The following is a 26,387-nucleotide window of genomic DNA, read 5'->3' on the forward strand; positions in this document are numbered from 1 at the left end:
AGGGTTTTGTGGATTATGGAAGTGCCATATCCCTAGTCTGCTATATAATATAGTATCTACTAATTTTATACAGAAACAAAATTTTATGGTAGGGAACTTTCTGCTTGTGTCACGCTGACACTAAGTCTTTTGGACTTTGGAGCATTTGTAACTTTTGGAATAAGGATACTCATATTGTAACTCTTTGGTCATGGAACGCACTAGTAAGGCATAAATGTACATGCAGATGTAATCTGGACACATTCTATAAGAATCATATACTATGAACACGGGCTAGCTTATATTGCTCTGTATCAAGATTGTTAGAATGCCTCCATCTAATACCTTCCCCACTCTGTCTCACCACAGCCCTAGGCTATATCCCTACTCTCCCATTGTACTGTACTGAATAATTCTGTGCATTTAAGAAGGGAGCTGCCTCACGTTACCTCTTTCTCTAGCAGAGAGGTGAGCTCATGTGTGGAGAGTCGTTCACTTCTGTCCTCCAAGGATAGGTGCAGAGGAGCAATAGGCACCTGTTTCTCCTCCCTGAGAGGGGTAGTCTCCACTTGGTGCCACCGCTGCTCAATTTCCACATGGACATTTTGTGTCTTGAGGTCAGGGGCTCCCAGCAGCCCTGGGCTCCGGTCTACGTCCATACGTAGGGCTGTATCTTCCATACCTGGCCCATCAGCGGTTTCCAGCATCCCAAAGCGCTTGCGGCGCTCTTCTCGCCTTCGGGCTCGTTCACGCTCCAGCTCACCTGGCTCGGCTTCAGGACGCCCAGGTTCACCAGCATCAGGGGACCCCACAGTGTTGGCCCTTTCTTGAGCCAGGGCCTGTTGAATGGGGCGGAATTCAGCCCAATCAAACGTCTTTGAGCGGCCCTCCCGCCTCCGCTCTCGAGCACGGCTCTTCTTTTGCTCAGGATCTGGCTCTCCTGGCTCAGCTTCTTGCTTCTCATTTGGTCTCGGGCAGGTCTCAAAAGAAGGTGTGCTTTTATTCTTTTCCTCAGGCAATGAGCTGTGAGATAATGAGGAAACAGGGAACCTATCAGGGAGTCTGGACATTTCAGCAGGTCATAGAGTCAGTACATACCTGTTCTCATCCTCAAAGTGGCTTCTAAGAGTAGAGGGAAGAATGCTCCACCTGTGCTTGGTTCTCCCTTGGAGATCTCAAACTTACTAGATGGGGAGGGGAAGGACTTTTAGTTGTTCCTTAGACTTCATTTCTCATCCTTTAAATGGAGTGTCATGGTGGTCATATCATGGATGATGGAGATAAAGTCAACGGACTCCTATAAGTCCCACAGAAGAGAAGGGTCCAGACACTTAGTGAGGTTGGTTATTATAAAGCAACCTTACACTATGTAGCAACAGAAATAGCTCTCTTCAGAAAGGCTCAGGGATTTCTATAAACAGGAGACACCATCATCTCTAACTAAAGATCTCACTCCGGCTCCAGGCATGAAAGACTGACACTGAGACTATCTGTGGTCAGACTATCAGTGACTCGGTTAGCCAGAAGCCCACACCACCAGGGAGAAGGTAGCATAGTACCCACCAATTTGAGGAAGGAGGTGACTAGGGACACAGTCATGCAGATCAAGTCTGCTAGTGCCTCAACCTACTCAATGATAACAGGGAAGGAGTTGGCTAGTTTGAAGATTATCTACCTTTTCCCAATCTTCCCCAAGGAAGATTTCTGGAAAGGCCTCCATTTCAGCAGGAGAGGATGTCAGGACATCACCTCTGGTAACATGGCAAGAGGCTGAGTGGACTTACTGAGAGTATAGGTTCCAGTGATTGCTAGATGGCCCAGGTCTTGTCCAAACCTTAACAGGACTGAAGTGAGCTGGTGATAGGAGGGCCCAAGGAGGAAGAGCAAGGGAGTACTTGCATTTATACTAGGACCAACAAGGAGATTGTCAAAGGGACATCAAACAAAAGAGAAAATGATTCTCATTACCCTTGGATCACATGTCTTGGAAGCAAACAGTAAGAATCTAAGTGCTTGGGCCAGTGAGATGGCTCAGTGGGTAGGGATACTTGTCACAAAGCCCAGTCCAGTTCTCCCTGGAACCCATGTGATAGAAGGAGAAAACTAACTCCTACGACGTATTTTCTAACCTCCATATGTGCTCAACAGAAAATGCATGTGTACACACAAAATAAATGTTGAAAACAAACAAGCAAAGTTATCCTCTGATGTCTACATGTGTGCAGTGACAAAACCCCACTTCCTTCCTTCCCTTCCTCCTTCACACAAACACACTAATAAATACAAGCATTTAAACAAACATCAAGTGCTTTAAGAACAGTAGGATCAGCAAGGGTTCAGTGTAAGATCAAACAAACATGCAAATAAAAATGTGCTAGAAGAGACTGGATTGATGGTACAGCGGTTAAGAGCACATGCTGCTCTTGCTGAGGACCTGGCTTGATTTCCAGCATTCACATGGCAACTCACAACAATCTATTTTTTAAAAATGAGGTGCATCATGCACACGCCTGTAACCCAGCACTTGGGAGGCTGAAGTAGGAGGAATGAGTGGGAGGCCAACCTGGGCTATACAGCAAGATCTTGGTGTAGGGAAAACCAAACCAAAGTCACCCCTAGCTGAGCTTTTCAAATCATGAGAAAATTGGTGAAGTCTCGGTCTATATGGGAAATTGAAATTGACACTTGGGAACAGGGACCCTCCCTCAACCCCAAAGTCTTGTAGTACTATGAGATGTTCTCACTACAGGCAACATGACAGAAATGAGAAGAGAAGCAGGGCAAAGCTTGCAGCGCTGATACTGCTGTCCTTGCTTCTAAAACCTTCAGGAGGTCTTGTAGTTACAAATCATGTTTCATCATTATGAGTCAAACAGAACAACATAGGCTAAAAGCAAATGGGTGTGGAGGCTTGACACAGTAAACTGTAATACAGATTCTAGAAGACAATAGTATGGAAGAGAGAGAAGCACCAGGTTTCTACATTCATAACCTGGGCCTCAGTCCTTCCATGGAGCACAGCATAAACATGCATATATGAGCATTCTTGGCATCTGCCCTGGACACCCCAACATTGATTTCCTTCAGTCATGCCCCCCATCTGCCCGTTGCCTGTGTAGGGCAGCTCAAGTGCCCTTTACTCTTTGCTTCAGGACCTTGTACTGTAGACTCTTTTCTTGACTAGAGGAGCTATGGAGGTAGGGGGTGGGGCACTGCTCATTTGCCAACAGTTCTTTATAATTTTTTTTTTTTTGAGACAGGTTCTATGTGTGGCTGTCCTGGAACTCCCTTTGTAGACCAGGCTGGCCTCGAACTCACAGAGATATACCTGCCTCTGTCTTCTGAGTGCTGGGATTAAAGGTATGTGCCACCACTGCCTGGCAAAAATTTCTAATTTAATTTTCTTTTATGTGTATAGGTATTTTGCCTGCATGTACGTTCATGTATCATCTGCATGCACTGCCTGTGGAGGCCAGAAAAGGGTGCAGGATCTCCTGACACTGAGCCACCATGTGAGTGTTGGGAACTGAACCCGGTCCTCTGAAAGAACAGCCAGTGCTCTTAGCTATTGAACCATCTCTCCAGCTTCCTAGCACAAGAAACCATCTTTTCTTGAAAGATGGCAGAGGACTATTTCCTATATAAAAGCAGGTCTTCAGGATCTACTAGTCCTATAAAAGCAAAAATCAGTATATATTGCCAACAAGTGAAGAAATGAACATATAACAGATGTAGGAAAGGGGGCTGAGGAAAAGAGTTTAGGCTTCCTTTCCTTCTTATTCAAAAAGAAATAGAACCAGCCAGAATGAAGCAAAAGTTTGAAGCAAGTATAGGTATAGCTAATGCTGCCACAGGCCAGCACCCTTTAACCACCATACACCCAAACCTCTGATACCAAAACTACACTTGGCAGCAACATGAACCAAGAGAGACGCAAGGTACTCAAGATGAAACCTGGATAAAGGAGAGAGTAAAACTTGGCACACATAGAGCATCTCTGCTGTCCTGAAGATGAACATTGGTAGAGTTGGAATCTTCAGAGCAAGAAGAAGAGGCATGTAGCATGTTCTGAGGAATATACACTACAGCATGTAAACACAGAAGAGAACAGAGTTTTCAAATGTGGGCTTTAGGATCTACAGTCTCAGAAGTTTCTCATGATTAGACAAAAACCCAAACAGATGCAGGAGTGCGGTAAAAGGACTCTCAAGGAAGTACAAAACTACAGTGCAAAACGGAGGAGCAGCTCGGGCTGCTCCCACCCAGCCAGGGAACCCTACCAGAGAAAAGGCCCATATTGGAGTCTGAACCCATCCTGAGGGCTGAACTCTGTTGACAAGGATGTCCATGCTGAGGATAGGCATGAGGGTGACCTGTGTGGCTGACCAGGCCAGCAGGCCAGGAGAGGCAGAAAACAAAGAATCACAGGGGACAAATGTAACCAGTGGACAACGGGCCAGAAGGAGGAAAGAAATTCATTTTGTGGTGTAGCTGGGCTCAGGCATCAGGGAATGGCAATTAGCAAGACCTCCATCTTACCTGGTCACATCTGGGACAGATGCTGGGAGCACATGTTTCATAATGGTCTGGATCCAGTTCCGTCGTATGCCAGATGTCATGGCTGACAGGGTGAACTCACCCTTCTTGGTCTACACAAAAAATACTAACCATCAGTGGTCAGCCCACAGGAAAAAGAACTAGACTAGGTGACGTTCCTAGGAGTGATATGATCTGCTTGAGACAGGAAGACTAATAGGGCCACACTCTGGGAGAGTGATGAGCTGAGTGTCCCCTAGACAAGGCAGTACACAATTATGCAATAGCAGCAGCCTGCAGACAAATAGATGATCACACGTGTCCCTTTTCTCAAGAAGCTCTGCTAGCCCCAGGGATAAGAACACAGAACTAGCTGGGAACAGGGAGCATGGTGGTGAGGCCCAGCATCCTACAGCCACAATATAGGTGTACAATGTGACAAAGGGACTGCCTGGGGTCTCTAGCTGCTCTAAAAGGGCAGCAAGATGTGCCACACCACTCCTGTCACCATCTAGGTGATGAGAATCAAGGTAGTGGCAGAGGAAAGGTGATGAAGGGACAGGGCATCACTGGCTGGGCAGGGGTCAGGATGAATCTGTTCACAGTGAGGACACTGCAAGCAGACGGGAAAAAGGAATCTGTCAGTAGCATACCAGCAAATCAGCTTAGGAGAATGAAACCAATACAGGTTGGGGACAGGTAATGGTATGGGCATGGGTTGTAATACCACAAACGACATATGGGGGGGGCATTGTGCTGTGACCCAATCTCTCCCTCCATGGTGGGCTGTCACACACCTGGCTCACTCCCCTTCACGCAATACAGCCATGGTGTACACAGCCGCATGGGGCTCCATTCACATTCTTAGCTAGCCATTCAACCCTTGATGCAGGTGCTTTTAGGGTCGGGCCTCAGATTTGCTGGTGAGCTTTCTTGCCTAGTCCATGCTCTCAAAAGACCCATCATTTCCCCAAACCCTCTACTGGCTAGGACTGCAGAGGATCCATCTCTACTGTGAAGTCTGTGAGTAGTGTATATGGAACCCTCCAACACACTATGGGTTTCAGGAGCTCTCAGGTCTTATCTCACTCAAAGTTCCTCCCTGGCATCTTCAGCCCCTCTTTCTTTACTTGCCCAACACAACTACTATCTCCCTTTGGTCTTCCTTCTAATTGCCCCCTTCCCTCATGCAAGTTCTCCCATACATATTTTACTAACTAAGGCACATTTCTGGTGTCAACAGTCAGTGCTTTCCACACCTTAAGACAATATTTGCCCTGACAAACATTCTCAGGTTTTACCCATCACCTAGCCTCTGCACTGGCACCCTCTTCTAAACCCTCAGGGTAGGAAACCAAGTCCACCACTGGCCCCAGCTAATGTGGGGAGAAAGCAGAGTTCTCAGACTATGCAAGTATTGTCTTGAGATATCTGGTAATCAAAATGAAGATGCGGAAAGAGTCAGGACTCTCATTGAATAAGAGGTTCATCTCAACATTCAGACTCCAGAAATGTTCTATCTCCTCCAAAGGGAACAGGAACAGAATACTGTAGCTGGGCAGCAAAGAGCCAGGTCATGGGAACAGCTATGGGTCCTTCCCCAGATACCCAGTACATGCAGTAGAGTCATGGTCAAGCTGCCCAGAAATGGGTGCTAGGCTCCTCCTGGCCTTTAGGGGTGTGGATTGGTCCCAACTTTAGTGGGTTTGAGACAGCCTTTAAGTCAGCAATAAGTTGAGTTCCCAAACAATAAAGATCTTTGCCCCAGTGAACCCACCAGACTTCTAGCCTTGAGCTAGAACTCAAATCCTAGAGCCTGTTCTACCTGCCATCGCTTCAAAGGTTTTGGTGAGGGAAAACAAAGGTTTGCCCCAAAGGAGGGGCTGGCTTTGTCTTGCTCCTTAGACATGTCTTACAAGCCCAGAATTCTGGATGACTAGAAAAAACTTGTGGTCAGCCTAGGACCCCTCACTTGGCAGTGACAGTGATAAGATGGTGTGAGGAGCAGACTCCTGTATCAGAAAGAACAAACACCAACCATGAGCCTAGGCTTAGAGATGGATGCCAAATAAAAGGAGAGAAACCCAGTTGACTGTAACAAATGTGAAGCCTCACTGTAGATGGCAAATGTCCTAGAAATTCCTTAACCTGATTCTAGGCAGCCCTTAATCTTTTACTCCCCATACTCTTCATCCTTCCAGTGGTCCTATACTCCAACATTAAAAATAAAAGAAAAAGAGCCATTTCTGGAGCAAAGCCTTTCAAAAACCTTGGAAAGAAAGATGAAGAAACCCATCTTTTTGCCCACATTATGTATCAGGAGTATAGGTCAGTAGCCACAGGATAGAGACTTCATGCTAACAGGAAAGACTGAATGCTCATCACACATGTTAAGATATAACCCTGCTGGTCAACTCTATCCATCCCCACACTCACATGAATCTGAAAGCCATAGTTTCTCTGGACTGGATACTCGGTGACATCATAACAGGTGGACAAGTCTATTTCTCCATCTAGGTCAGCTGCCTGCAGAGAAAAAGGGTAGGGAGAAATTCAGGAAGAAAGGATGCCCAAATCAGCACATTTCTATGAGTGATGTCTTCCACTGAGTGCCTTACAGGGCCAGTCCTTAGCCAATTATTCTACAACTGCCACATCCAAGTCCCCTCCCTTGGGATATCTATACCACCATTTCCCTGTATGTCTGGCCAAAGAAATTCCACACCAGTGTCTCCTAACTATCCATCTCTAAAATTCTTCTACATGCTTAAAAAGTAAGAAGATTCTCTGTGCTGGCTGGATTTATGTTAACTTGACATAAACCAAGTCATCTCATCTGGAAGAGAGAACCTTGAAGTATTTCCTTATCAGATTGCTTATAGGCAAGTTTGTGGAATGTTTTCTTGACTGGTATGGAATGGCCTAGTCCACTGATCCCCTGAAGGTAATCTTGGAAAACAAGTATAAAACAAAACAAAACAAAACAAAAAAACAAAAACAAGCAGTGTAAGCCAGAGAATAAGTCAATAAGCAATGTTTTTCAAGTCTCTGCTTCAGTTCCTACCTCCAGTTTCTGACCCAACTTCCCTTTGTGATGGACTATAGACTGTAACATAATAAACCCTTTCCTCCCTAGATTGCTGTAGGTGTTTTGGTGTTTATTACAGCAAAAAGTAAACTAAAACACACTTGTATAAGTGAAACTCACCTATTAATGATATTTTCTGTATCAAAAATTAGAGATTTTAAACATTATGTATTCACTTAAGGAAATCTTAATAAAAGTTGAGGGTGGTGGTCCACATCTACAGTTTGAGCACTTGGGTGGTTGGGGAGGAGGGCTGTGTGTTTCAAGTTAGTTTGAGCTACATATTAAACCTCTTTCATGCTAACATTAAAATAAGTGAAAAATCAAAGTATGACTAAGAACCCCTGGTTAGCGTGGCCATGTTCATCTCTGCAGGTCTCCTACATGTTGGGGAGGATGCTGGATTATTGTATGCCTCCATTCAGTTTTCTGTGTTTATTCTGGCCAGCATGAGTGAGGACAGAGTGGTCAAACAGAGACAGGAAAGGAAGAATTTTCAAGGAACTAGCTGGTCTTTCACGATGAAGTCCCATCTCAAAGCTTAACTGCAATGTGGAATCTGCAGTCCTATCAGTGAATATTCTGTGCTGGTAACACTGAAATCGACAGTTCTACCCTTTCAACATCTCTTTTGCCAATCATGTTCTGTAACATTAAATATTGGTCACAGAAAATATTAAGCTATGCATAGCTTTCAAATTGCTGTGGGACAATGGTCTGTACCATCATTTGTATTTTAAATAAACGCTGGTTGGCCAGTAGCCAGGCAGGAAGTAGAGGCAGAGCAATGAGAATTCTGGGAAGAGGAAATAGTCTGTCTGCAGTCATCACCCAGACACAGAGCAAACAAGATGTGACTGCCTAGACGAAAAAGGTACCAAGCCACGTGGTTGACACAGACAAGAATTATGGGCTAATATAAGTTATAAGAGTTAATAAGAAGCCTGAGCTACTAGACCAATCAATTTATGATTAATGTAGACCTCTGTATGTTTCTTTGGGACTTAAGGACTGTGGAAACCGGGCAGGACAGAAACCTCACAATTCATTCTGCAGAAGCAAAATGTTAAATCACTGCTTATTTCATCAGCAGAGCTTGCAGATAAAGAGAAGCTGTTGAGATTATGAATATGAACCTGCCAAAATTCTCATTTTCTTTTCTTGATACTAGGACTCTGTACACTGCCTAGGCTGGTCTCAAATTCTTGGGTCATGTGACCTCCCTGCATCAGTGTCTTGAGTGGCAGATACTACAGACAGATATGCATAATTGTGTCCAGACTAGGTATTTCTTTGAAAATATTTTTATATGCGTGAATATTTTATTTGAATGCCTGTAAGTATACCATAGGTGAGCAGTGCCCACCAGTAAGTATCACTGGACCTCTTGGAACTATAGGTATAGGCAGTTGCGAACACTCATGTAGTCCTCTGCAAGAGCAGCAAGTTCTCTTAACTGTTGACCCATCTCTCTAGCCCAATTGTTTTTTTTTTTTTGTTGTTGTTGTTGTTGAAAGCTCAAACTCTATCATAATTGGCAACAAACTGTCCTAGAAGGGATAAATTTCTGGTTTAGTTTCATGAAAATGCCTGCCAAACCCTCAAAATCAAGTGATCAGAGCTTATCTGTCAGCTGTTTCTACAAATAAGTGGTTAATTGTACAGATATGCTTCCGTAAAGTTTTGCAAGCAGTTGAGTGACTGGCAGACACTTCCCATTTAAAGAACAATAAAAACAGGATAGCAAGGGATGCTCAGTAAAGGTGCTTCCCACACAAGCCTGATGGTACAAGTTCCATCCCCAGATTTAGAGCAGGGAAGAGCTGACTTCACAGTTATCCTATGATGTCTACAAGAGAGCTGTGGCATGTGTGCACCCCCACACAGATCATACACACACACACACACACACACACACACACACACACACACACACACAAACCACAGACACACACACACACGTAGTAACAAAAGTTTAAAAAGAATACTAAAGAGATGAGGCCTTCAAAGGTTGCAACTTAAAAATATCAAGCACTCATCTTTAATCCAGCACTTGGAAGGCAGAGGTAGGAGGATCTCTGTGAGTTCGAGATCAGCTTGGTCTACAGAGTGAGTTCCAGGATAGCCAGGACTATACACAGAAAACCCTGTCTTGAAAAACCAAAAATAAAATAATAATAAAAATGTAATAAATAAAAATGTAAAATATAGCTGGGCGGTGGTGGCACATGCCTTTATCCCAGCATTTGGGAGGCAGAGGCAAGTGGATCTCTGTGAGTTCAAGGCCAGCCTGGTCTACAGGGCGAGTTCCAGAACGGCTAGGCTAGTTACACAGAGAAACCCTATCTCGAAAAATCAAAACAAATAAACAAATACAAAACAAAAAACCCAACAAAATCCAAATATATACTTATATATAAAGTCATAAATAAATAAATAGCCAAATAAATGAACAAATAAATGGCCTATTTTGTTGTTTTTAAACATCATTGACTGTAAAGTAATAATACAGGCCAGGCCCACTGACTGTTGGTACAATTTGACTTTGGCCTATTGCCAAGGCATTGTTTGTTTTATTTAATTCTGCTTCTGTGTAATCAGTGTTATGTCAACACAGTTCTGTTAGTAGCACAATATTGACTCTCACAATACATCCTACTCTAGAGGCTGGTATTTCGGCAGGTAAAGGTGCTTATGACCAAGCCTGATGATGACCTGAGTTCAAGGCTTCAATCTACTTGGTAGGACAGAACTAAATCCTACAAGTTGACCTCAGTTATCCATGCTGCAGCACATCTGCGCACAATAAAAACAAAGTTGGTGTGGGAAGTCCTTCTATCTATGTTTTGCTTTTATTGGTTAATGAATAAAGCTGTTTTGGCCAGTGGCTTAGCAGAATAGGGCAAGATGGGAGTTTCGAGCAGAAAGAGGAGAGTAGGCGGAGTCAATGAGAGACCATGGAGCCGACAGGAGAAAGATGCAAGCTGCTAGTTGGAACCTTGCTGGTAGGCCACAACCCTTGTGGTAAAATATAAATTAACAGGAATGTGTTAATTTAAAATATAACAGCTAGCTAGAAAGGCACTTAAGCTACTGGCCAAACAATACTGCAATTAATACAGATTTCTGGGTAATTATCTCTGGAGTCTGGGTGGCAGGGAAACGAACAAGCAGCCTCTGACAACATAAAGTTTTAAGCTGGGCAATGGCATACACCTTTAATCCCACCACTTGGGAGGCAGAGTCAGGCGGATCTCTGTGAGTTCGAAGCCAGTCTGTTCTACAGTGAGGACAGTAAGGACTTCCCACAGAAACCCTGTCTCGACAAACCAAACCAAACCAAACCACCCCCCACCCCAAACCATCCAGTTTGGAGTACTAGTTACCCTTTGCTCAAAGCTTACCATGTCCACAAACTGGATCTGCTTAGCTCACCAACAGCCTTCCTCCATAGGCCATGGAGACTAATGACAAGAATTTAAATATACAAACCAGCCCAAGAGATTCTTTTCCTTTTTCTATTATACAAGCATAGAATGGCAAATGTGAGATTCTTGAAGATGGATGGGTGTTTCTGAAGGATGCCAGATAAAGTTAGCAGGGAAAAATCAGAACACAGATTTGTCAGGTTGTTCAAAAGACATTTTGGTAGGTGAAGAAAAGCACCCCTTCTAGTTGTTGTTCCAGGGGTGGTAGGGAAATGACTCATCAGATAAAAGCGCCTGCTGCCAAGTCCATCCCTAGGACCAACATGGTAGAAGGAGAGAACTGACTCCCACAAGTTGTCCTATGGCATCCACTATTGTCCTATGGCACAGTGTTTTCCCCTATGCCCTAACACACACAGAAAATAATTTTTTAATGTAAGCCTCTCTACCACAACAAGGTAGAACAAGATCTAAGTTAATTTGTCCAGTGACTGAATTTACCACAACCCTTTTGCTAAAATCCAAAGACAAAACTAGACCTGACTTCACCCTGAGTACTAATTTAATTGTTTTATTTATTCTTTGGATTTATTTGTATGAGTATTTATTTGCATGCGTGTATGCCAGTGTGTAACATGTGCACCTGAAGTCTGAAGGTCAGAAGAAGGCATCAGATCCCTAGAACTGGAGTTACAGATGGTTGTGACCTACTATGTGGGTGCTAGAAACCAAACCAGGTCCTTTATAAGAACAAATTCTCCTAACAGCTGAGCTATCACTCCAGTCCTACTTCATTGTTCTTGAAAGAATACAGAAAAGAGACTGACCAAAAGCCACTACACCAAGAAAACCAATTCAAGGCCTCAGAGGATGACCACAGTGTCTGTAGTGGGAAACAGTTCTGCTATCAAAGCTGAATCAACTGCATGCACTGAGACTCTGACACCCGAGGCAATAGGCCACCTTTTCAGATACATTTTAGCCCTGTATATTTAGATATCAGTTTTGCCTTGTAGTTTTCTCACCTCCTCAGCCACGGAATCCCTGTAGTATCTCAGGCTCTGATCGGCCAGGACAAACCAGTGTTTCTTCCACTAAAGGAGAGAAAAACATCCAACTATTCTGCAACATACCTGATGCCCCTCCTTGACCCCAGCTAAATCTAGGCACTCTGGAGAGCACAGGTAAAGCAGGCAACAAACAGATGACTATTCTGGCAGGCAGCCATGCGCTCATGACCTCAGGGAGGCCCTGGTTAAGATGCACTCCAGCAATGAGGCAGTGGAGAATTGTGGGTCTCAGCCAGCTCTGTGCCCATGGTGTAGTAGGTGACTGGTGCTTTGCAGTCCTTCATCCTAACTTCAGAGGCTGCAGACAGTTCTGCTGGGTCTATCACACAGAAAGGTGGCTGTGAAAAGGGTGTTGAGAGGCACAACCACTTGGCTGATAGACCAGATGTGTGAGCCCCACTGTGTCAGCAGGTACAAACTAACCTGCTAAAGTCCCAATCTTCACTCTGAGAAAGGGAACTTGAGTCTTCAGGTAAGGCCAAGGGCATTTGATATGGTGGAAGAAGGAGAAAGAGGGGATGCTTTGGCATAGTCTCCAAAGGCAAAAAGGAGCTAAGATAGTAGAGGCCTCTAAGGCAAGGACCCAATATGCTCCAGGTCAAAGTGGGGCTTGCAAATGGCTCTTCTTGTTTGGACTTGATAATATTCACAATTCTCAGGACCTAATGGCACCCCTAAAACTGAGCTGGTTTTTTCAAACACAAGGATTTTGCAGCCCCATGTGATTGCCCATATGGCTGCCTTGTATGGATACTCAAGCTAGCCCGTAGTCATACGCTGGTTGTTCTTGCCTCTGGGAAAACCTAGACTCTTAAGAACTTTTAGGAGCTAGTACTATAGATGTCCGTAGGCCAAGGACATGAATCAATTCTCAAAGACCCTGCCAGGGACAAGACAAGCTGGGACTTACACCTGTTCCCCAGTCCTCCAGGCCTCAGCACTTACACACACTCACCTGGCCATCCTCATACTGCTTGGTTAGCCAGCCTTTCTTGAAATTCAGTAGGTCAGGCTGAGGAAGAAAAAAAGAATAGCTCAAGGGAAACCACCATGGGTCCCCAGTGATGGACAAACCATGTCCAACCGGGTTGTTTTCATCTAGATGAAGTAGCACCAGAAACAGTTTTTACCACCTACCAGATAAGCCTGCCCACTCTTTTGCCCCAACATCGCTGCCCAGAGGCATATGTCCCTGAGGAGGGAGTTGAGGGACAAGGGGAGAGAGGACAGCCTCATTTAACTTAGGCACAGGAACACAGGCTGCCTGGTTGCTCTGAGATCTCTATTCCAGCTTATCCAGGGCTTGTGTGCACCCTGCCTTGGGGCACAGAACAGGCCCCAGTGGAGAGTTCCCAGGCACTGAATGTACAGGGGGACACCTGCAGTAACAGCTGAAAGGGGAATCCAAAAGCTCCCGCGGAGGCTGCAGAAGGACTGAAGGCCAGAAGGCTGAGAGGCAGACCACGCCTGGGGTGGAGAAAGCAGTAGCAGCAACCTTGTCCAATTTTCAGGAGGAACTTCAGTCTTATTGAAGTTAGGAAGGTAGGTCAGGGACTATACAGGAAGGTAGGTCAGGGACTACCAGCAGACCCGAGTGGATGCTGGCTCTACTTAAGAGCAGCCTGCATTCTGCTGGGGACTAGTTCTCATCTGCTACATTATACACCTGGAAGGCAAGGCTTTGAAGACCCCAGCCACCCCTTCTGTGGTCCCCAGCGCTTAGGTCTTCCACAGCTGTCCTCATCAGAAACTGGCTTTGATGTCTCTTACTACTCCAAGGACAGGGAGTGATCCAGAGAAATGACAACAATAAGGACAGGCATCCTGGGAGTTCCTGCTCCATTGTGGAGAGGCCATAGTAGACTCCTGCCTTGCCCCAACAGACCATGGTAGATGAGGCATCCCTCTGTGGAGCCTTGCTGTAACCCTTCTACAAGAACTGTTTGAATTCTTCCTTCTACAAGAAATGTTTGAAGTATCAACAGAAATGGAGATATTTTAGGATGCCCCAGCACAGAGACCTGTACAAAATGAGATCCCTTTTAGGTGTGCACAGTTGTTGCTGCTTCATGAGACTTGGGATGCAGGCCTGCTCACTGTCTTTCTGGCTTCCCCTGCTGAGCTGCGGATCTATGAGAGACTCTTAAACTTTCTGCTGTGGTTGTCACTGCTGTTGTGCCTGCCTCAGGGAATGGTGGAGGTTGGTCCCTGTGGGTCTTTTCTCCCTGGGCCTCTGGTAGCTGCCAGGAAAAGTAGCTACCAGCTGAGTTGACAGAGAAACTGCTCTGCCTGGGGAATGAGAGCTGGTGAGTGTGCCTTGTCTCCGGGGAGGCTGTAGACTGTTGAGAAACCAGGCCGAACTTTGTCTGCAGCTTCACTCCTGTACATACTCTCAAACGGGACAAACTGTCAGGACAGTGTTGCTCCTGTTCCAAAGTGCCAACAAAAACAAACACCAAAAGCAGGACATCAGAAGTCAAGTTTGGGCTTTACACCTGCATTGGCCCAGCCGCCTCCCGTGCACAGAGACTTCCATGTGCTACTCAGGGTGCCACATCGCCCCCAGTTCTGTTGGGCCCAGGATGGGAAGAATGGTCAGTTTCCAATGGGTTGCAGACCAGTAGGGCACTCACAGGCATGAGGGTGGTACAGAGGGAGGACCGGTGTGGACATATAGACATAAATGGACAGTGGCCCAGAGTGGCCAGAAGCAGCAGTGGTAGTAGCACAGATCTCCAGAGAACTTGGCACGAAGCCTGGGCTCACCGTCATGGAGGATTCTGTGGACCTCCTGTCCAATGACTTGGCTCTTCGGTGTGGAGACAGGGGACAAGCATCTGAGAGAGAAGCTGTGGGGGCTTCACTGGCAAAGTCCTGTGGCAGAGAGCAGCCACCCATCAGTATGGCCCAGGGCAGTTTGGGTAGGCATAGGGGCAACATGTTGGGTAGTTCATCCCTCCTTGAGCAGGGCAGTGCTCTGTCTAGGCCCCACAGCAGATTCTGGGACGACCCATGTCCTGGCACACTTGGGTCAGTGGAGCAGCCTTTTCTGGTCATCAATGTCCTGGCCCTACCCAATTTTGCAGCTTCTCAGGTTACAGAAGAAGACAGCAGGCATTTCGTGAGCAACAAAGAAACTGGAAAGAAGGACTTGGGTACAGCAGGCCACAGAAGAGGCAGGTGGGCAAGAGGCTGGAGGAGTCTGGGAGGAGGACAGATGAGGTCTGATGGACCTTGTGGGCCAAGCAGAGAATGATGGTACACTTGTCATTCCAAAAACAAAACAAGGAAAGGTGTCATATTTGTCCCCTGTGGCCTCAGTGGGAAGAAACTGTGCTAGTTACACCTGGGATCTAAAACTCACTGAAGCATCCTGTGGCACAGAAGGCTGATGCTGCAGGAGGGAGAGATGTGGAAGACAGGCTGGTGCTCAAGAGGCTAACTGGAGGAGAACGAAGAGTGGAGACCCAGAAGAAATATGTCCCTGGTAAGCATAGGACTCAGAGCACGTAGGACAGTGTGTTCCCCAGACCCAAGCCATGCTGCCAAAGGCCCCACTTAGCCCACACTGGAGCTCACCCGCTTTCTAGGGATGGCCCGTTTCTCACTGCGGCCCTGACGAGTGTCACTTGATGGAGTGGTCATAATCAGCATGTTGGTTTCCATGTGCTCTGCCTTTTCAATGTCCAAGGCCTCAAATTTCTCAATTACCTGGGACCTCCTACAAAAGAGGACATGAAGCTGCTAAACCAGAGTCTCCCTGTTTCCAAGGTGGGCTAGGTCTCAAGTCCAGTAGGGGTCCTGTAGTCACCTTACACACCTGGCCTACCTCACTAGGCTCCAGTGCTAGCCTTCCTGCTGCCATGTGAGGCACCCTTCACAAAGTACTGATAGGACTTTGGGTACAGATTCGGTCTACTTGAGTTTCATTTGTTCCCCCCTTCATGGTGGGCTGGAGCAGCAACAGAACCCTTCCACAAGGGGCCTGCACTGGCCCTGCCCCACCACTGGACTGCATGGTACCATGGTACCCTCCCTGAGTCAGACACAATAAACGTTAACCACTCCGCACACACTGCACCCCACATGGGGTGCTCAAAATTTAACAAGATAAAGGCCCGTGAATTAACAGTTTCTGCTAACATTAAAAGGAATCAAAATCAAAACAAAACAAAGCAGTTGATTTCATGTGAAAGGCCAGCGGCCTCATCAGGTGGTCTGCGGCTGAGACGACGGAGCTGAGATGGAAGCGAAGCAGGTGGAGATGGCGCGAACGCCACAGTGACACAGCAGAGGGTGGAGAGGGCAAGACCTGAAAGAAAACAAGGCTGGGAAATGAATGAACAGAAAAAAAAGACTGCTTTTAAAATTCAAATCATGATAAATCAAAGTTATCTAAAGATTTAAAGCTGAAGAGAGAAACCCATGATCACCCCATAGCCTGAGGAGTCACCGTGGAGGGATTAGGCAAAAGGCTTGGGCTGCCTACCTGGGGTCTAAGAGCTGATTTAAACCTGCTGGGAGGACCAACCTTCTCACCAAACCTGAGGCCTGCTCTCCTAGGGACACCTTATTCCCTCAGAATGAGGGCTGGCATGACTTGTTCTGAAAGAGTGGTGAGGAGCTAAGGGGATGTGGTAAAGGTTCCTCCCAGGAAATTCTCTTTTCAGGGATCACTACAATCTACCTTGAGAGGGCTTTTTCTCAAGGAAGTTAAGAGGCCAAGGGCAGGCAGCCAGGATTTAGGAGGGCTTCTGGGCGCTCTGCCTCCATGCTCAGAACTGTTAGAAGACTGGTGTGGGTTAGCCTGCTGACCTACAGAGGCCTAGGGTAGGACTGTGAGAGCAGTTAAGCTAAGCAGCTGCTGAAGTGCAGTCACGGTGTATTGCACAGCCAGACTGCTGCAGGAAGATCTGGATAGCCACAGCCTTGGGGCTACTGCTTCTTCTTGGTCTGAAAGCACTGTATCTGGCTAGAGGACTTCAGGCCCCAGAATAGGAGGAGGGTTGTGCCAGGCCAGGCTGGCACGCATGATATGGGTTTGTAGGGTTCCAAGCAGAGTAGCCAGCATAAAAAATAGGAGGCACTTGCTATAGCTGCTTTCCATGGACACCAAGAGATGCTGTGAGACCATGGGCTTGGGCAACTTCTGTATAACTAACTGGTTCTCTGTTGCTAAGCTGGTGTTTCTGAAGTAACAGATATCACAGAAACTGCTTCACTCAGGTGGAACTGACAGGTGTAGATCTCACACAGGAAGATGGAGGGGCCAGGGTTCCAAGGGGATGGGGTTATTTTCTGGTTACTAACAGTGTTGTAAGGACCACAGCTTTCCCACACTCAGCAGACAAGGGCCTAAGAACTGTCTAAGAACTCCTCAAAGGCTCTGAAGTCTGAAGAGTAAAAAAGCTCGGAGCTGCTCTTCCTCTCAGATGCAGCTTCTTACAGGCCTACTAAGGTTTCCAGAACTGACTTTGTGGTTTCAACTGCCTGGCTGTGTGGCAGGTCTGTCTTGGCTACCACTCAATGCAAAGTGGTTGACATCTTGTCACCCTAACCTATCAGGGACAAGGATCCAGTTCAGTACTAGGTGGACTGCTTGGGCCTCAGAGAACAGTCCTCAAAGAGCAATACCAACCAGCGAGATCATTCAGAAAGGGATAGTTACAGGGTTAATGTGCAGAAGTAGTCCAGTACCAACACCAGCGGAAACCCATTCCCATAGTGGCAAAGAACATGCAGGAATAAAGCCTTGAGACTGCATCTATCTCTGGCAGGCAGACAAGAATGCTTTCAAAATTAAGTACTCTGACAAGTGGCCAAGCCAAGCAGGTGTGCAAATTGTTGACTCTGGCCTGACACTAACTTAAGGTATAGTCAACCCCATTTTCGAATCACTAGATCATAGTCTGTCCACTAGCCAGTGCAAACCCTCCCCTGCCCACCCTGCAGGCCTCCTTAATTGTTAGCAAGACCTTTTACCCATTATCCCTAATGCTTAAAAGGAATCATGAGCTCTGGTCCTGGGTCCTAGCATGGGAAAGGACTTTCTGCTAAAGGCCTATCATTTGCTATTATTCATTATGAAGGGTGGGAGGTCACCCAACTTTTTGAGCTCAAGTTTTCACGTCCACAAATCAAGAGGAATAGGTGCCTTATTGAGCCACCATTGGACTGTGAAGATAGTTACACGGAATGCCAGGGAGCCATGTAGCACTCAGTGTCCACTGTCTACCCGAGGATCCATAAGCCATTTGAACAAGCTGGGTTGGGTGTTAAACTAACTGTGAGTTGTGAAAGGGGACAAGAGAAAGAAAGTCCTTTCCAATCTTATCTTGCTCCTAACCCTGACTGACCATTAGCCCACATTCAGGGCAGGGAAGACAGGATATTTCTGGAGTTGCTTTTCTGAACAGAGAACATCTTTGTAAACCTAGCAAAAGCTGGCTTTTTCCCCCCAACAAAATAGACACGTGTTTCTAACCTTTCCTGGGGATAGCAATGGGCCTTTAAAATCTGTCTGGTATTAGGTAAAAAAACCTGGCATGGACACAAAACCCAGCTCACAGATGTGACAGAGAATTTGGGAGTGGGTGGGTGTGGGCACAGTTCCAAGCTTGGGACAGCAGGGCAAGGGAAAAGCAGCAGGAGCCATATCTTTTTAGCAGTAAGCGCTACATTTCTGCCGCTGGTGGGAGCCATGTCAGCAAAGTCCAGAGGGTGTGTGATACTTGGGACACCTGGAGCTTTTCAGGCTGCCTTTTGCATCCTCGTGGAAAGAACCTGTGTTGCCCTCACTTTCTTGCGCCCTCTGCCAACTGTAGAACTGTCAGCATAAGGAGGGGCTGGTTCCTAACTGCAGCTCTGGGAGTGTTCTCTGAGAACAGAAGTAGTCCAAGAGTGAGATTCAGCCTCCTACGGCCTGATCTGGGAAGCACCAACCTAGAGCAGTCAGCCCGCAGGCACTTAGCCCTGTATCTGGCACTGAGTTGAGAACTGGTGCCGCAGTCCAGAGCCTGGAGATAAAGTGCTCCATATTCTAAACATAAATCATGTTCCTGAGGTACACTTGCGTGAGTGTTATGTATGCGTACACAAATTTAGCCCTCCAGCATCCTCCTTACCTCCGCTCGTTGCCAAACAGACGGGCCACCTCTTCCCTGCCAGGGCTCCGGGCCCGAGTCCTACGCTCCAACCGCCTTCTCTCCACCTGGAAGGCTTCTCGATGGCTGATCCGGATGGCCTTAGGGACGTCGGCCAGGGCGGCATACTGCCTGCTGGCTTTAAAGGCAAAGGTGCTCCCCAGTATCTCTGTTCCCCACCCCCCAGCACTGCTGGAGTCCAAGTGGTTGGGCGGCCTGTTGGCCTCACCCATGCTGTCAGGGCAGATGCTGTAGACCATGCGACTTGGGGCTGGAAGACCTGGGGAGTGAAGGGGGTGGCCGAGTTCCTGTGAAGGCGATCCAGGACAACCATACCTGCTGTGTGGGGTGCTGGGGCTGGGTGGAGAAAGTGGTGGAGGCAGCTGCTCCTCAGCCCTCAGGTCCTGCTTGGCCTTCTCCAGGGAGAAGTAGCCGCTCTCTACCCGTACTTTCCGACCACTATCCACACGGTCCCCACTCATGGTGCTTTCATCTGGAACAGAAGAGGAAGCTTGCTCAGACTGCTGCCAGTTCTGTCACGAGAACTTTCCAAAAGCCCGCTCATGATCAACTAGGAGATGCCTCAACATCATCTACCCTCATACTCCACAGCTACGATATGGGGTAGAGGTGGAAGGAGAGCATTGTGGGCAGAAAAAGATCATCCATCTGTGTTGCCGTTACTCCCTACCCTTTCCCCTGTCTGGTCACTTGCAGTCAGGCTGGCAAGTAGGTCTTTTGTATACAGTTTTGGTGGGGAAGCAGGACTCCATCCTAACCAATAGCTTTTTACCAGACCACAGGAGGAAACCAACAAACAAGACACCTTTCAGGCTCTTAGTACGTTTTCAAGGCAGGGAGAAAGGCTTTAATTGGCATGAAATGGAGCACAAGGATTGTGGATTGGTGTATATGTTGAAGAACTCAGATTGAGGGAGGCAGCGATAGAAACTTTAGTTCTGCTGGGGCATCACAGCATACTAAGAGGAGAGGGCACAGTAATGTTAATAGCTTCCTCCCTGGCCCTTCTTCCTAACCAGGGGCTGAGCAAGAATATAACAATGAGGAGAGGGGCAGGACTGCCCTAACTGCTACCTCTAAAGACAGGCGGCAACTAACCTAGAGGGTTCTAAGAGCTAATGTAATAGGAACTTGTGGGACAGGAACAGAGGCCTCCTCACAGAGGCAGAACAGTGTCTGTAGTTCTCCTTAGGCCAACAGAGTAGGTGCCAAACCTTTTTTCTTCACAGGTGGGGTGGAGAGGCCAAGCTGAAGTTCACAAGCCAGGAACCCAGTCATGCTAGGCCATTGCTGCCCAGAACTGATATAGAGAAGTACAGAGGGAGGAAAAGTTCAGGGCCTATGACTGAGCTCCTGTGTCACATTCCCAGTGTCATTCCTGCCCACTGGATGGGGTCCCACTCCAGCAGTACAAGATGGATCACTGCAACAAGTAGCTGATCAGCTACTGCTCACCTTCTTTGCTTTCTGGCCCTGGTTCCCGTGGGGTGCAAGCAGCAGGAGGCAGGCTTTGGCTGGGACTTTGAGATGGATTCAGGCTGTTCCCATCAGGCTGGTCTTTGGCTCTCATTTCTTCCTGCCAGAGTGTGGATTTGGTGGTAGGAACTTTCTCGGCACTGGGAATGCTGCTACTGCTGCCGCCACTGCCACCACCAGTGCTGCTTGTGACAGCCATCTTAGCAGGCCCAGGCTCCTGGAGAGATAACAATGGGGGGTGGCAGCATATGAGCACATAGCCCAGGCTAGCTCATCAGTCCTGGCTGCTAAGTTACAAGAATACAAGGCCAGTAAAATAGTGTTGGAGAATGGAAAGCCGTTCTTTTCTGATTGTTTTCTCTGGAACCACAGGATCTTGTCCAAGGGGCCTTGCAGAGAGAAGATCCTGGGTTTCTACCAGAGCCATGTCATCAAGCATGTAGAAACTATATATGGCTAGACAGTGCCTAGAATAGCAGCCCAGTTATTAAGGGTGAGTCCACAGGAGTTGATTTGGAGTCTGCCATTCCTAAACCCTCAGGCACTTGAGACATAAACAAAGGGAGACAGGACAAGGCAAAAAAGAATACTCTTCTGACAGAGGTCCACTGCAATCAAGATCATTGGGGTAATGCAGAAAGTAGATTCCATAGCACCCTGTGGTCTTACTCACTGTTAAGCTTGAATGAAATACCAGGGATGATGTGGAAGAATTACTGAAATAAGACAATGCTAAGGTCTGAACAGTTGCTCATCCACATAAGGAAAACTTATCCCATGGCTGGGCAGTGGTGGTACATACATTTAATCACAGCACTCAGGAGGCAGAGGCAGGCTGATCTCTGAGTTTGAGGCCAGCCTAGTCTACAGAGAGAGTTCCAGGACAGCCAGGACTACACAGAGAAATCCTATCTTAAAAAACAAAACAACAGCAATAACAACAAAAAACCAAATAAAATAAAAAAATCCTATCCCATTGGTGCAGAGAATTATCTGTATTCTGTCAATCATGTATTTTAATAAAACGTTGATTGGCCAGGCAGGAAGTATAGGCGGGAAAACCAGACAGGAAGTAGAGGTGATGCAATGAGAACAGGAGAATTCTGGGAAGCAGGAAGCTCCCTCCTCCATTCCTGCCCAGAACACAGAGAAGCAAGATGTAACCTTCCCCCCCCCCCCCGCCCACTGGAAAAGGTACTGAGCCATGTGGCTAACATAGATGAGAATAATGGGTTAATATAAGCTATAAGAGTTAACAAGAAACCTGAGTTAATGGGCCAATCAGTTTATAATCTTATGGAGTCCTGTGTGTGATTTTCTTTGGGGTATGCTGGCTATGGGGTGCCGGGCGGGACAGATACACCAACAAGCCGGCCCCTCATGTTACAGTCCTTTCTTTTTTGTTTAAACAGAAAAAAGGGGGAATGATGTAGGTGGGTCTTCTGTATTTCTGTTGCTTTCATTGGTTAATTAATAAAAAAACTGCTTGGCCTGATAGGTCAGAACATAGGTAGGTAGAGTAGACAGAACAGAATGCTGGGAAGAAGGCAATGAGACAGTCGCCATGAAGCTCCGGCCCAAGATGGATGTAGGTTAGGATCTTTCCTGGTAAGCCACCACCTCGTGGTGCTACACAGATTATTAGAAATGGGTTAATCAATATGTAAGAGTTAGCCAATAAGAGGCTACAGACAATGGGCCAGGCAGTGTTTAAATAAATACAGTTTCCATGTAATTATTTCGGATAAAGCTAGCTGTGAGCCAGGTGGTGGGATGCAGGCCGCCGCTCCTTTTGCAACATCCCATGTTGATGATTTGTGGAGGTGAAGCCTTTAGAATATGTTTAGGTCATTCCTCTTTAATGGAATCAGTACCCTATAAAAGAGGCCCAAGCTATCTACACTGGTCCTCCTATCATGTGTGAGAGGACTAGGAAGTTGGCACCTTAACCTTGTACTTCCTTATCTCCAGAATTCTGAGAAAACAACAATGTCTATTGTTTCAGCCTCTCAGCCTGTGACACTTTGTGAATAGCATTAGGAATCATGTAAGACACACCATCCCACTCAAGCCTGCACACTCACACCTGTCACATGCACACTTTGTTCTCATGCACAAGCTGTTCTTTATTGGTAGCCCAAGTCATTCCCCAGTTTTCCCAGGGCACAGAAGCAATATGGATCTGAGGAAAAGAGGTCTGGGGGTAGGGGTGGGAGGTAGGCTGAACTCAAAAGAAGCAGAAATCTAGTTTCTAAGTAATAAGAGAGTTGGACTCTTTAGATGCTGAGCTCAGATAAGGAAAGGATGGGAATCTCAGCCGTCCTGCAGTACCTACTCTTGTCCTGTGCCCAACCACTCATACTGCTGAGGGGGCTGCCAAGGGGATGGTTTCAGTCAATTACTATCTTGCCACAAAGAGGTGGTGATATATAATTATCTACCTCCCACTTCCATCTGGTCTCATGCCACAGAACTGGGCCTGACCCACACCTTTGACCCACAAGGAGCTTGTTCTTTCTCCTTTATAACAGTATTCTGTCTTCTGGAGGATGGGTAAAGGCTCCCCTATCCTTGGGCAAGATCCTTTGGTTAAGTTTCAAACCCTGAGTAAAACCGCTGAGGTGCCTATTTAACATATCAAAGCAGACCTGGCCTTCAGGTTCACCCAGCATCCCTCAGTCCCTATCAGTTACAGGGTACAGGGGGCATACCCCACCCCCACCCTAAACTTCTTCAGCCCAGAGGCTGGGCTGCCCTTCCCCCAGAGGCTCTTCCCTATATAGTACAGCCATTTAGGTTATTCCACCTCTTTTGTACTTTTGGTTTCTGTACCTTGTTATCGTCATACCTCCTCCCACCCCCAGGGCCAATGGCCCAGCTCAGTCTGCTCATGTCTTCCATGTCTACCCTGGACTCTCCCAGATGTCTCTGCCTCTGGCTATGCACTCCCACGTATCTACAATAAACTTTCTTCCACCATACCTAGGAGCCATGTTCTTTCTTTCCTTTTATTTCTTTATTTTCTCATTCACTTTTTCTTTTGAGCAGGTGGATGAGACATATAATTGGGTGGATACAGACACACAAAGGGTTGTAGAGGCACACACTGCACAGAGCCAGCCTGGGTTAGCAAAGGTTGCAGGCACCTAGGTTCACTGCACCAAATCCTCAGTAGCCAGCTGTCATGTTTCTGTTGTTAACACGGTAATGAATCCTGGCTGCTATCATAGGCACTCAGAAGAGCTTCTAGAGCCAAGAAAAAAGAGAGTAAGCTCCTTCTTGAGGGGTACCTTTTTCTACTTCTCTGGCATGAAAATGAAAGAGGGGCCACAGTGAGGAAGAAGGGTTCTGAAATAGAGGGCAGCTGAGGCCCTACAGAAACCAAGAATCCTAGGGAAGGAAAGACAGGGAATGTTCAACATGTCCAGATACAGAGCAAGGGCATCACCCAAGTCTTTGTCAAAGGCCTAGAGCCTTGGCAGGGAATTGGTGCGGGGGGGGGGGGGGTGGTGGTCAGAGAAGAGAGCCACTCTCCCAAGTTCCATGTGGGCAACAGACTTGGGAAGAGTTAGAGTACTCTTGCTACTGCCATGCCTTTGGGGGACTCCTGTTTCCCTCTACTCTAGGCCTTCTCTTCAGGAGCATATGTATGATGGCCATCCCCTCTTTAGGAACAAGCTGAAGTTAGTTAGACATGGCAGAAGCCAAGGCTTCCAGTCCTCAGTGGTCTAAACCAAAACTCTTCTAGGCTTGTGCAGGTCCATGGGAGAGAGGAGAAAATAGAGCTTCATGCTCACTCACAGAACCATAAGGGCCACACAAATGCCTCTGGCAGCAGGCTGTGTATGTTTGTGGGGTGTACCCAGAAACTTAAATCCAAATGCAGTCCCTGTCTCTCTCCTGAGGCCAACCAGAGGTCAGCTGTGGAGAAGAGGAGAGGGAGTGCCATAACACTGAGGGAAGAGTCTGGGAACTCAGTGCCTGGGCTCTGAGGCATATCCTCAGGGAATGGGTGCCTTCCCTGTCTTGGGATCATAGGGCTCTTTCTATTTGCTAGAGAGTTGGAGTCTAGTCACAGGGCAGTATCACTTGGAAGGGACAAAGTTGTGGGGGAGGGGACACATCCAAATTTCTAGCCTGACCCAAGCTGTCTCCTGTACATACGGAGTTACCTTATTTGGAGGCAGAAGCTCTGCACTGCACTGTTTCCAAGGCATCACCATGGAAACAAGGCGTAACCCTAACCACTGTTATTCAGCCAGGACTTTTTCCCCTCAAACCAGGCAGCTTGGGGGATTTGAGCATTAACTGCTGCTCCGTAGCAGAAGGTTCTACTTTCAGTTTCCCGGAAACTGACTGCATGTTTTCATTTCTCTGACTACATGTCTTAATGACTTCTAGTTAGGGGCATTGCTCTCTAGAGAAGGCTGGCTCAGGTGCCCTTTGGGCATCTTTGGTAAAGATGATATGCAGGATGGATGGTGGTCAATGGAGGGCAGGCCTGAGCTGCACCCTGCTAGGAGGAGAAACTGTCCACAACAGTCTTAGGGATGTGGGGACCAGGCCAGCCTCTCTTTGCTTCCACAGGACCCTGGCTTTGTGATGCCCAGAAGACCTATCTTGCTCATTCTCAGGACTAACTTAATTTATTTAATGTAGGTCAAAACCCTGGTGAGGGCAACGTTTGGTACAGAGGGAAAAAGATGAACACTAAGTACCTACTACTACCCTAGCCAAAGGCCCTTGCTGGAAATTCAGAATGGTGATTTTACCCTTCCAGAGCCCAAGAGTGTGATGAACACAGCAGGAATGGGGGCAGAGCCCCTCTGCCCATGAGCCCAGAATATCAGTTAGGAAGAGGGAGGGAATGAGAAAGGGTGGGACAGTGGGAGGAAGGGAAGAACTGCCCAGTCACCTAGCTCTGGTCACAGTCAAAGCAGGGACCCTCCCGGGCTCACCTTCCTTGTTGCTTAGCCTGCTATCTACAGGGACACTTCTTTCCTTCGACTGTGGCAAAAGAAAAGACAACTCTGCCCTTCCCAGAGGATGACAGGATGGGCAGGGGAAGGGTCACAAGTTAAGCTGCTATTGCTTGGCACAGGCCTGAAACTTCCTGAAGACAGCCCAGGACATTCTAGCAGGCTATTCTGCTTAGTGATTTAGAGAGAATGACATATGGCCTATGACTCCTAAAGTATAGACAGGTGGAAGGAGGCAGCATGCAAGTTGTGACCACCTCAGCCTGAGCCATACCTTTCCCTATTCTCTTGCCCTCACCTCACTTCTTCCCAGGCCCAGCTCCACTAGGAGACAGGCCAACCAGCCTACCTGTGCGGTGGGTGGCTCTACTTTTCGTTTCTTCTTCTGGTTCTGCTTGTTGGTTCTGGGATACACCATGAGCATCTCTAGCCACCTGCAAAGAAGAGAGGAGAAATAGCACTGGCTTTTAGGATCCATGACTCCAGGCCTTGCTGGGGTGGTAGAGACCTCCATCCCTCAGGTGCCCTTTCTGGAGAGGCCTATTCAGTAGTCTTAGTAGTAACACTGAGCAGGTTACCCCAAATCAGAGGGCAGAAGTTGGGTGAGACTCTATCACAGAGCAAGCCAGTAAAGTACAGGCTGTATGAAGACTAGGTCAGACAATGAC

The 26,387-nt window shown here is 47.2% G+C and overlaps 1 protein-coding gene across 9 annotated transcripts in view; it reads right to left on the minus strand.

Moving 5' to 3' along the window:
* Mprip (myosin phosphatase Rho interacting protein) overlaps positions 1-26,387 on the minus strand; it is a 124,895-nt gene that overhangs the window by 22,631 nt on the left and 75,877 nt on the right. For 4 of the 9 annotated variants that reach the window (XM_048448058.3, XM_048448060.3, XM_048448061.3 and 1 more), the window contains exons 5-14: positions 26,069-26,153; positions 20,720-20,957; positions 19,226-19,736; positions 15,681-15,822; positions 14,868-14,975; positions 13,057-13,113; positions 12,057-12,125; positions 6,952-7,041; positions 4,519-4,628; positions 429-1,002 (exon numbers count right to left, since the gene is read on the minus strand). In XM_048448058.3, the coding sequence (XP_048304015.3) occupies positions 429-1,002; positions 4,519-4,628; positions 6,952-7,041; positions 12,057-12,125; positions 13,057-13,113; positions 14,868-14,975; positions 15,681-15,822; positions 19,226-19,736; positions 20,720-20,957; positions 26,069-26,153 (1,984 nt within the window). The remainder of the gene's footprint in view (positions 1-428; positions 1,003-4,518; positions 4,629-6,951; positions 7,042-12,056; positions 12,126-13,056; positions 13,114-14,867; positions 14,976-15,680; positions 15,823-19,225; positions 19,737-20,719; positions 20,958-26,068; positions 26,154-26,387) is intronic. The other 5 variants (XM_048448065.3, XM_048448066.3, XM_048448063.3 and 2 more) reach the window with 3 other exon arrangements.

The sequence above is a fragment of the Myodes glareolus genome, chromosome 9, assembly GCF_982192425.1.
Source record: "Myodes glareolus chromosome 9, mMyoGla1.1, whole genome shotgun sequence".
In the NCBI taxonomy this organism is placed as follows: Eukaryota; Metazoa; Chordata; class Mammalia; order Rodentia; family Cricetidae; genus Myodes; species Myodes glareolus.